At 43.1% G+C, this 12,398-nt stretch overlaps 1 protein-coding gene across 4 annotated transcripts in view; it reads right to left on the bottom strand.

Annotated features, from left to right (window-relative positions):
• prmt3 (protein arginine methyltransferase 3) overlaps positions 1-12,398 on the bottom strand; it is a 201,457-nt gene that overhangs the window by 150,179 nt on the left and 38,880 nt on the right. For all 4 annotated transcript variants that reach the window (XR_007263981.1, XM_048607177.1, XM_048607179.1 and 1 more), the window contains 2 exons: positions 12,259-12,380; positions 6,869-6,968 (listed from right to left, as the gene is read on the bottom strand). Coding sequence is in view for 3 of the 4 variants with exons in the window: in XM_048607177.1 (XP_048463134.1) it covers positions 6,869-6,968; positions 12,259-12,380 (222 nt within the window). In the remaining variant the exon portion in view is untranslated. The remainder of the gene's footprint in view (positions 1-6,868; positions 6,969-12,258; positions 12,381-12,398) is intronic.

Here is a 12,398-nt window from a genome sequence, read left to right on the forward strand (position 1 = left end):
GCCTGCTGTGTTCATCCAGCTCTGCACCTTGTTGTCTCGGATTCTCCAGCATCTGCAGTTCCTACTATCTCTATTTATCATTACTGTGTATTGTGTTCTGACTTGTGTACAAATCAACTTTGCGAACAGACTGCATTCTCAACCTGGGAAACTGCCTGTATTGTTATGTGAAAACTCAAACTAAGAAGGGCAGTAATGACAATACAACCGTAAGCAAGACATCTGGATGATTCAATTGGCGAGCATGTTTCGCTCTTAATAGAGAAACAAGCCACCCATGTTGGAGGGTCAACACTGATCAACGCTGCAGTCAATAATAAGTTATTATTCTGACAAAAATCTAACACTCATTCATGTTTCACTGAAAAGCAACCAAGTTGGTTATGTTTGTTTTAACTGTTGAAGTTTTTAAATCGGCAGGCTTCTTCAATTCTGACAATGCACAGCAACTAACGAAAATACAGGATTGCTCCTATTGTATTCCCTTCCTTTTATTGAGTCACAGCCCTTGCCCTTGGTAAGACTGTTGTACTGCTAGGACTACGGGACTGGATGATCCCTGCAGTATCTGCCTAAAACATGGCGCTGTTAGACAATTCATATGAATCAGAACAAACACTCTCAATGTTTCATTTAAATACACAACTAGTGAGCTGTTACAGCTCAGAAAGTAAACCATTAAGCTCACAAAACTGCTCTGTGTAACCATTGTTTTTCAAATTGAATAGATTGAAAAAAAATGAATATTAAACAGTCACACAGCATATTTATTTGCAATTTTGAGAGCCTCACCTAATTACTGCAGATACTTCCAAAAATCTATTTCCCCACACAGTGATCTTTAAAGGAACTTAACTTTGTGATAGACCATTGAACTGCAGTGATTCAAGATCCAGAAAAATATTACCACCTATATAAAAGAAATCATTTGAAAAGATTTTCTTCACTGCAGCAATACTGTAATAAATTAATAACACTGCGAGGTTATCATAAAGGTATTGTGCTCACCTCCACTATCTTAAATTGTCACCGTCCAGTTGCTCTAGTCATGTTGTCATTCTTTTGGGAACCCTGGCATTTCAGCAGTTCGGACCCGAAGAAAACTGGAAAAGAAATTCCTGACTCAACAGGAAAGCTGTCCCCATAGTTTTTTTCTTTTTCCCAGTTGCCCTATCCAGATGTACTCCCCAGGTTTCCACCCCAAAAGTATGGGGGGGGGGGGTTCCGATTGAAATTTACAGAATACTGAGAGGCCTGGATAGACTGGACGCGGAGAAGAATCTTCCACTCGTAGGAGAGACGAGGACACAAGGGCACAGCCTCAGAATGAAGGGGTGACCTTTTAGGACTGAGATGGGGAGGAATTTCTTCAGCCAGAGGGTGGTGAATCTGTGGAACTCATTGCCATAGAGGGCTGTGGAGGCCACTTCACTGAGTGTAGTTAAGACAGAGATAGATAGGCTCTTGATTGGTAAGGCAATCAAAGGTTACAGGGAAAAGGCAGGTGAATGGGGTTCACGAACATATTAGCCATGATTGTATGGTGCAGCAGACTTGATGGGCCGAATGGCCTAACTCCGCTCCTATATTTTATTGCCCTCTGGTCACGCTTCAATATTTTGGCCTCAACTGCTTATGGTGACAGAGTCATACAACACAGGAACAGACCTTTCGGTCCAACTCATCCATGCCATCCAGGTATCCTAAACTGAATTAGTCTCCTCCTCTAGTCCAACATTCCTTCCCAACCTTCCCTGCTCTGTTCTCCTGCTTGATTCAATCTCTCCTGGAAACATAGAAAATAGGAACAGGACGAGATAATTCTGGACAGGGAGCCTGCTTCTCATGATCATGGTTGATCATCCACAACCCAGTGCCCAGGTCCCACTTTCTCACCATATTCTTTGATTTGTTTAGTACTAAGAACTATATCTAACTCCTTCTTGAAAACATTCAATGGTTTAGCCTCCACCGTTTTATGTGACAAAGAGTTCCACAGGCTCTGGGTGAAGAAATCTCTCCTCATCTCAGTCCTAAATGGCTTGTCCTGGATCCTTAAACTGTGACCTTTGGTTCTGGGCTCCCTGGTCATCAGGAACATCTTACCTGCAATTTATCCTGTCTAGTCCAGTTAGAATTTTATACTTTTCTTTCAGCATCCCCCCAGCACCCCTTTCATTCTTCTAAATTCCAGTGAATGTTGTCCTAACAGTCGCTAGACTATTAATCCAGAGAACCTGGGCATGTTCGAGGGACCCGGTTTCTAATCCGGCCAAGACAAATGATGGAACTTCAATTCAATAAATGTCTGGAATTAAGGGTCAAATGATGACCATGAAACCATTGTCGATTGTCAGGAAAAAGCCATCGGGTTAACTAATGTCCTTTAGAGAAGGAAACTGCCATCCTTACCTGGCCTGGCCTACACGTGACTCCAGACCCACTGCAATATGGTTGACACTTAACTGCCCTCTGGGTAATTAGGGATGGATAAATAATGCTGGCCTTGCCAGTGATGCTCACATCCTGTGAATGAATTAGATCCAGTCGCCATCTCTCCTGGTCAAAGGACCATCATCAAAAGCGATCACCTCTTTTCTCTTTGTACTCTTACATTAACTAACTACCTCCTTTCTTTATTCTTGCTCCGAGAGTAAAGGAACAGAAATGCAACACAGGCTCACACTCCCACTGACAAGAGCCCCCATCCCTTCCATAACCACGCACCCCAATCCCAATATCCGACTGACCATACATCACAGTGGCTCAGTCGTTAGCACCGCTGCCTCACAGCACCATGGACCTGGGTTCGATTCCAGCCTCAGGTGACTGTCAGTGTGGAGTCTGCACATTCTCCCCGTGACTGGATGGGTTTCCTACCACAGTCCAAGGATGTGCAGGTTAAGCTGGATTGGCCGTGCTAAATTTCCCATAGTGTTCAGGGATGGGCAGGCTGGGTGGGTTAGCCATGGGAAACGTGGGGTTATGGCGATAGGATGGGATGGGTTTGGCTGGGATGCTCTTTGGAGGGTCGATGTGGACTCAATGGGCTGAATCGTCTGCTTCCGTACTGTAGGGGATTCTATGACGCTCCCGAGGTATCTACTTCACTGGAGAGGCAGGCAGCCTGGTCAGCTGGTTGGTTTCAAGTAGGAAACTGGTTGGAAAAATGTGAAAAATGCCTTGGTCAAATAGAAAACCATCCGATCGGTTTCCCATCCGGAGTAAATGTGACCACCCAAGTCGATGTTAGGTGTCAAATCGACAAACAGAGAATATTGGAGCAGGAGGAGGCTATTCAGCCCCTCGACCTAGATACTGTGTTATTGAACTGGATCATGGCTGATCTGTACCTTAACTCATCTAAGAAAACATATAGAAAACACTAGCATCAATAACACCGTTCAAAGCGAGTGGATGAGGTAAACTATGAGAGAATAGGGCAAGGAGACAGAGATGCGAACAAGGGTAGGAGGGAAAAAAAGACTATAATTTTGAAACAGCAGAAATAAATCTGAAGCAGACAACACCCAGTGAAACAACCAAAAGAACAGAAACAACAATGAAAATGAGCAAAGCAGAGAGATTGAATAAAATCTTAGCAATCCAGGAGTAAACATAGAATCATAGAAAATAGGAGTAGGCCACTCTGCCCTTCAAACCTATTCCACTATTTAATATGATCATGGTTGATCATCCAACTCAGTACCCTGGTCCTGCTTTCTCTCCCTATCCTTTGGCCCTTCAGCCCTAAGTTCTTCTTGAAAGCATTCAACGTTTTGTCCTCAACTACTTATGATGATAGAGTCATACAGCACAGAAACAGATCTTTTGGACCAACTCATCCATGCCAACCAGATATCCTAAACTGAATTAGTCTTATTTGCCAGTATTTGGCCCATATCCCTCTAAACCCTTCCTATTCATGTACCCATCCAGATGCCTTTTACATGTTGTAATTGAACCAGCTTACACCACTTACTCTGGCAGCTCATTCCACATACACACCACCCTCTGTGTGAAAAAGTTGCCCGAGGTCCCTTTTAAATCTTTCCCCTCTCACCTTAAACCTATACTCTCTTGTTTTGGACTCCCCCACTCTGGGGAAAACACCTTGGCTGTTCATCCTATGTCCCCCATGATTTTATAACTTCTATAAAGGTCACTCTCAGCCTCTCTGACACTCCAGGGAAAAATGTCCCAGCCTATCCAGCCTCTCCATATAACTCAAAACCCTGCAGTCCCGGCAACATCCTTGTAATTTTTTTCTGTACCCTTTCTAGTTTAACAACACCCTTCCTATAGCAAGCTGACTGCTTTGATATAATTTCTTCTTATTTCAGTCCTAAACTCAGTTTAGGTTTCTCAGTTTCCTGAGAGTGCAGTTAGAATTTTATAAATTCTATGTGATCCCCCTATACTTCTAAACTCCAGTGAATATAGCCCAACTTGATCCCATCTCCCTTCGTACGTCAATCCTGCCTCCCAGGAATCAGACTGGTAAACCTTTGCTGCACTCCTTCCAATAAAAATAAGTCAGGATCAGCAACATTCCTGCCAAACTGCTGACAATGTTTCGTGCAGTACAAGGTGTGCATACTGCTTCCCAAACAAATGTGTAACAGCACATAGAAAAACAGTGTACAAGCATGAAAGAAAACCCCCGCACACAACCGGAAAAACTTTAAAAGACACTTTCAACAACAACAATTGCCCTTCCTCTGGTTGGGGATTCTAGAACCAGGGGACATAGTCTGAGAATTAGGGCCAGGCCATTCAGGAGAGATGTTACAAAGCACTTCTACACACAAAGGGAGGTAGAGTTGGAACTCTCTTCCACAAACAGCAGTGGATGCTAGACCAGTAATTAGTTTTAAAATTGAGATTATTACATTTTTGTTAACCAAATGTATCAAGGAATATGGGCCCTCTTCAAAATGGCAGTAGGTAGTGTTCGGGATCCTGAGCCCATCTTCTCCAGGCCGGCTGCATCCTTCTCTCTCTGTCTCGCTCTGTCTCTCTCCCTCCTTCTTCTTTCTCTTTTCTCTTTTCTTCACCTTCTGACGTCGTGGAGAAGTCGGTCTGGCATCAGGGGGTGGGGCATCAACTGCAGCAGTGAGAGTGCCCAAACTGAGGATTCCTGGCTGCAGTAGGCCCAGAGTGTAGACTTGGTGGGTCATCAGCTAACAGCGGTGACAGTTCCCGAAGCACAGCCTCCTGCCTGCAGTCGGCCTGAAGGTGGACTCTTGACGGGGTCTTCATTGCTGTACCCGGAATGGGGACTCCTAAAGGCCTGGGGTACATTGCTGAGACCTTGCAGAAGCCCTGGAGCTGTGTTTGAAGATTCCTTGTGCAGAGGATGAACTCTATTTTTGTATTTCTTTATATTCTTTTGCAACTCAAAATGGCGCAGGATTGTGGTAACACCAAGCACTTTGTACATTATGACCTGCCTGTACTGCATGCAAAACATAACTTTTCACTGTATGTAGGTACATGTGACAATAATAAATCAAATCAATCTTTTCACTGCATCTTTCTGGATATATGTGACAATAAATAACTCACTCACTCAAAGGCAAATATAGAGAGTTAGCCCACGAATCAGTCATAATCTCAGTGAATGGTGGAACAGACTCAAGGGGCTGAATGGCCAACCTCTGTTCCTATGTTCTCTCGCTGTTGGTGTGACTACCCATCTCTAGAGATTTGAAGCAGCATGGATTAACAGAATAGTTTGCAGAATGTCGTTGTCTCTAGTCCTTTCCTCTCTTGGTACATTGACACCTCGTTTATGTAGTGTGCATCATTTCAAACCCTAATCTCGGGTTGCTTCTCAATCAGTTGAAACACACAATGTCAGAATGAACCAGAGCAATGTTAAGGTCTGTGCAGACCCAGTTCAAACCAGGGAAACAATGACCAAAGACTGTATTATCCTGCTGTCCTACTGAGTCTTATATCAACAGAGTTGGGAGTATAACAGTTGGGAAGTCTTACTGCAACTGTACAAGGTGCTGGTGAGACCACATCTGGAGTACTGTGAGCAGTTTTGGTCCCCTTATTTAAGAAAAGTTATTATTTAATCGGTGGCAGCTCACTAGGATGATTCCTGGTATAGAAGGCATTATCTTACAAGCAAAGGTTAAACAGGTTGGGACTCTACTCACTGGCATGAGAGGTGATCTCATTGAAACATAAAGGATTCTTAAGGGGCTTAACAGGTTAAATGCTGAGGGGATGTTTCTTTTCATTTAACAGTCTAAGGGACATAATTTCAGAGTGAAGGGGCACTAATTTAAAATTGAGTTGAGGAGCAATTTCTTCTCTCAGAGGATTGAGTGTCTTTGGAATTCCTTGCCACAGAGAGCTGTGGAGGTAGAGTTCTTTGTATATTTAAAGCTGAGGTAGATAGATTCTTGATCAGTTGGGGAATCAAGGGTTATGAGGAAAATGCAGGAAACTGGATGGCAGAGCAGGCTTGAAGGCTGAATGGCCTATTCCAGTTCCTATTGCTTATGGTCTAATGGACCAGGGGATGTACAAAGTTATTGAACGTAACTCGAGCAAATGAAGGCACACAGAAACACAATTTCTTGAAACCATTGATAAAGCCTGGTTTTAACAGGAAGGTGCACCAATGCAGTTAAATAGAACCAGATCTCTGCAACAGTTCAGAGAGCTCTCAATCTCAACCAGCACGTGACAGAACAAAACCTTTCATTTATGCAGTGCCTCTCATGTTACATAGCAACATAAAGGATGGACGAAGCAGAAATTTAAAAAGGTAGTTGTTATGTTCAAATACTTACACAGCCTAAAATTCATAATGTGGTAATCTTGATAATTTTATTTTAAAAACACTCACCATCCACTCTGAAATAATAATGTCCACTTTAGCAACTGGAAGTTCAACATCCTCAATCCTTCCTCGAATGAGTGTGATAACACTATCCAGTTCATTTTCCCTAGCAGCAGAAACGAGAAGAGATTGCTAAACAACAAATGTACAAACAGGCAGAGAGTGAAATTTAAAATACAGGAGTCCAATAATTCAATTTCCTGACACTGACACTGATATATAGCATCCTGAAATCAGCAAAACCTCCCATGGGGGCTCACAGGCATGTTAAGAAACGGACAACTGATATTAAACAAAAAAAGGACACATTAGGGCAAGGGATCAAATTGTCACGGGTGCTCTGCCCAATGAGAAGTGTTTTGGCTCATTGTCTGCTGAGGCTTTGCCCCGATCTATTTTGTGCATTGCTGGACAAATTATACATTTTGTTGACACACTGCGACAAGCTCACAAGGGACTTTAAAGGGGAACAATGCTCTTACACTGGATATGGGGACAGTGTTAATTCATTAGTAAGTAGACTCTGATTGTTGCAGTCATAGAGTCATAGAGATGTACAGCATGGAAACAGACACTTTGGTCCAACTCATGCATGCCGACCAGATATCCTAAAGTAACCTAGTCCCATTTTGCCATGGAGAATGCACCAGTTAAATGATGACTGACAGTCAACAGCCAAGTTAGGCAAGCTTGGTACTACAACTTGATCATTTGTATACTGAGCTGCCTTTTAGGTACCTTTTGGTCAGAAGTTGCTTGCTTTAGCCTTTCACCTGTTGGACAAAAATTTGCTAATGCAAATTAAGCTACTTTAGCAATATAATTACAGTTGTGTGTCTACCTATAAATGTTCTGATAAATCTATAATGGGTGGATCAGGTGATCCGCAGACATTTCAGTTGACAGCTTTGGCCCATGATACCATGGGCTAATTAAATTATCAAAAAATAAATCTCAACTGGCCATCAATCACTTGGAAAGATGGCCATCTCACTAACTCTTACAACCTACCATTTACCCTCAATGCTCTACATTTTACACAGCCTGCCCTATTTCTGTGCTTCACTATTACACTTTAGTCCCACTCTACTCACATCCCAAACTCAAGCCTTGATCTTTATTTGATATAATATCCCACAGCCTCCATGTTCCTGAATGGTTGCTTTTGTCTCATTACTTTTAGCCACATGGGTCATACATACATCTGGAAAAGATTGGCAGGCTGGGTCTGTTTTGTCTCAGAAGAAAACAACACTGAGGTTGCAACTTTCCCATTTTTGATCAAAGTTGTTAGGCAGCTCTGTTAGGTGACTCCTGACACGCCACCCCAACTGGCAAGATAAGTCACAGGATAGCCCCCTAATCAACTTCAGAAGGGACAGGCAAAACAGGGGTGAGTTTCTTGGCCAATCACAGCCCTTGATACTGGCGCCATGGGTCAAACCATTAGCTGAGGCCTACTCCTCGGAGATCGAGTGGCCAGAAGGTAAGGCTTTACTTTCCATCATTTTTTACCACTGGGTAGAAGAGGCAGGGAAGACAGAGAGTGGGTAGAGGCAAGGGAATTTTAAAGTCTACCCAAGTACCCCATCGCAGCCCCAAACGGCCCTAGATTGGGCAACTGGAGACCCTGGTCACCAAACATAGGTTGGGAAAGTAAACGTCAGTGTGGACAGTTGGGCCAAATGGCCTGCTTCTGTGCCCATGTAGTTGCTTTGCCACCTGAGAGCTCAACACCTGATCCCTTCACACCTGTCTTCCTTCTGCCCATCTAACCCAAGTTGCAGCTTAGATCAGCAGGAGTTTGTCTCCAATCTGCAAATTCAGAAAATGCGCAGACGAACATGAGCAGATTGTCATGGAGACAGGAGGAGGCAAGGCAGAAGATAGGTGGCCTGGCAGAAAAATGATGATAAAATATAAAGGAAGAATGGCAAAAATAAGCAGAGATGCCAAGCAAGAAATAAGGCTTCCCATCTAAAGGCGTCACTATTAGGGGCCTAAACAGTTAATTTTTAGGCCTCCTTAGGAGTATTTCTCGAAGGATAGCTTTTGATTTTTGGGAACTACTTTTAAGTTTACGGAGCTACCCTTCATTGCCAATCACTCATTTATTTGCAGTCGTGCCGTAGCAATACCTTCTGTATTTGAGTTCACATCTGGAGGATTTAGACTCACAAAGAAGCAGAATTAGAAAACTTTAAAAGATGCAGGACGATAAGTAGAATGAAAGAGAAAAGCCTAATAAAGAGCTCAAAATCAGGCTAAAGGGAAAGGGAAAAGAGTACACAGACAACTTTTATTTCGTTCATAACAATTAAAACAGGAGATGAAAGAGATTGTCTTCTGGACAAAAAAGGTGGTGCAGAGTGGAACACAGCAAATTAACGAACTCATCCAAATAGTTTAAGACAGTTCACTGATAACCTTGGGCATATGGTATGCTCAGGGCACCTCAGTCAAAATTTATGGTGTAATTTCCTTGGCAAATAATTTCCACTCTATAAATGACAGACATTTTTCTTCCACCTGACACTGCTTACTGCAGAACAAATGTAAAAGAGAAGAGGTCACCCTGAAGCACCACACCATGCCGGGTTTAAGGCAACGTATTTGGTTCAACTTTATTTTCGTACTGTTTCAGAATGACAAACATGCATCGGGCTCTTTGTGTGTTCCCAGCTCTGTCCAAGGTTCTTTAGCGAGGAGGGAATGGAAAAAAAGCCAAGAACTTATCTCTGAGGAGTTAGAAAGTGGGGCAAAGGGAAAGCAGAGGGCATTCAAACCGAAACAAACCTGGGAAAATTCCCGGCAGTTTGAGGGCAAAAGGAATAATTGGATCTTGTAGTCATTTTGGTTCTCATTCTTGGTAACATGTTAATGAAGGTTTTGTTCATTTTAAATGACAAACTGCCAATAACGTCAACGGTTATTCTTCTACGTTGCACTACAACAGTTGAGATGACAGATAAGCAACTTACATTCAGGCTTTACAAAAAAATTACGCTCAGGATTGTCCCACAGAATAAATACTGTAACAGCAGGGTTTCGTTCACTTTTCCATTCCTCTCTCTCACTATGGAAGCCTGCGCTACACGTGTCAGCACTATGCCAATTGGGAGCATGAAATCAGAAGATGAAAGGTAGAAAGGGCAAAGGAAGATGAGAAATTTGCTTAGTCTAGTGAGTTGCTATGAATGCACTGCCCAGAAGGCTGCTGGTAGCAAATTCAATCATAACGTTCAAAAATGATTGTAAAAGGGGAAAGAAAATATACTGATAAGGGGAAAGAGCAAGAGAGCCACAACACAAAGTCCTAGCACAGGCAGAATGGGCTGCATGGTCTTCTCCTGTGCAGTAAGCTCCGAGCAAAAAGGTCTGCCAAGTTCCATCACTCGTGGTGCGGCCCATTTCTCTCTGAAACCACCGGAATGATCCTGGATGGTTTTACTGGATACAACTCTGCTTCCACCCTTCCTCGTTCCCAATTCACCATGTTCAATGCAGCTAAGGCGAAAGAAAAAGCATCATGGTCCCCCTGTGATAATATTTTGAGCCTGAAAATGTCATTTCCCTACAGGATAAGACGAATGCAATCAAATCATGATCGCATATCATCCAACGGCCAGTACCTGCAAACTTGGGCTCAGTTTAGCTCAGTCGTCTCTCTCTGATGACAGGGCCACCCAATGGTCTGGGAAGACTATGATGACTTTGCCGTTACCTGGAGAGGTCTCGGAAGGAGGGAAGGTACAGATAGGTATTCTGCACAACTTTGAAATGAGTTGCTGTTAACCACAGCAAATTACAGGACACTAATTCAACGCTAATTGTCAGCTTCCTCCATGAGACATAAAAGAGATTTGTTAAAGAAATTAACAATATTCTTTCTAATATTTCATATAATCATAGAATCCTTACAATCCCATCGAGTTCATGCCAACTGTCAAAAGAGCATCCCACTCAGACCCAACCTCCCCCACCCTATCCCTTTAACCCTGCGTTTCCCATGGCTACTCCACCTAGCCTGCACATCCCTGGATACTACGGGCAATTTAGTATGACCAATCCACCCTAACCTGTACATCTTTGGACTGTGGGAGGAAACCGGAGCACCCGGAGGAAACCCACGTAAACACAGGGAGAACATACAAACTCCACACAGACAGTCACCCGAGGGTGGAATCGAACCCGGGTCCCTGGCACTGTGAGGCAGCAGTGCTAACCACTGAGCCACCGTGGTGCCATGCATTTGTTCATGGAAAGTGGGCATTGCTGGCTAGGCCAGTATTTATTGCCCATCCATAAATGTCCAGAGGTCAGTTAAAATCAACCACATTGCTGTAGGACTAGAGTCACAAATGGGCCAGACAAGGTAAGGAGAGCCGTTTCCTTCCCTGAAGGACAACAATGAACCAAATGAGTTTTTACAACAATGTTTACATCGTCACTATTAGGTTACCTTTTTATTGAATTCAAATTTCACCACCTGCCATGATGGGGTCCAGAGTACTAGCCTGGGGTTCTGGATTCCTCATCCAATGGCATTATCACTGTCTCCCCATTGATAAAAGGCACAACAGACAAGTAACTTGCAAATGAGGGTTGAAAATGCAGCAATCTGATTTCAGGGACACACACTGTTTGCATGGAACAGACCAAAATTCACATCAATACCGCAAAACACAAGCCAAAACATGGTGTGACGTCACCACAGTTTTTTGTCACTTTGCACTTTAAGCATCTCACTAACAGCATCAAGAAGCAAAAATCAAACATTTGAATAGGAGTTATTAAGGTCAGACAGTCTTCCCACGGGATCTATAAGCCCAGAGTCCGAGGATGTTCTCAGCGTCAGTGTCCCATAGATCATGTTAATCTGATCATAATCCCATAGTGTTTTAAACTGCAAGTCTTTTCTCTTGCATCAATGAAACACATTTTGCTAGCTGTTTTGCTCATTGACTGCCTGCAGCTGAAGTAATGAGGAACAAGTCCACACCATCACTAGTTCTGTTTCTCCCTTAGTGTTGTTTATTGTGAGTCTTTAGCCGCAAACACTGAAATCCAAACGGCAAGCAACTTCTACTCTTAAGTTTTAATGATTCTCTGCCCCACTAGGCAACATATCCATCTTCCTGAATATGCTATTATCATGACAACTTATATTACTTGGGACAGAATAATTACTCAAGCTGGTAAAATTTATATCCTGGGCACGATCCTTATCACTGTCCATTTTCTGTTATCTCATCCTCCCAGCATCCCTAATCAGTCTCCTGCCTGACTTTCAAGGCAAAAGAATGATCTCATTAAAACAGTAATTTTAAGGACTGAGCCTGAAACAATAATTAGGAAAGCACAAAGACAAAATCCAAGACCCAAATCCTTTTTACCTTACAATATCCATGGCCTGGTAAATGATCTCAGATTGGTCCACTCCGATCACGCGCTTGGCCCCTGCTTTGGCAGCAAACATGGACAAGATCCCAGTTCCACATCCAACATCCAAAACTACCTGGAAAGTCATTTTAAT

This window comes from Rhincodon typus, chromosome 17 (genome assembly GCF_021869965.1).
Source record: "Rhincodon typus isolate 14 chromosome 17, sRhiTyp1.1, whole genome shotgun sequence".
Classification (NCBI taxonomy): Eukaryota; Metazoa; Chordata; class Chondrichthyes; order Orectolobiformes; family Rhincodontidae; genus Rhincodon; species Rhincodon typus.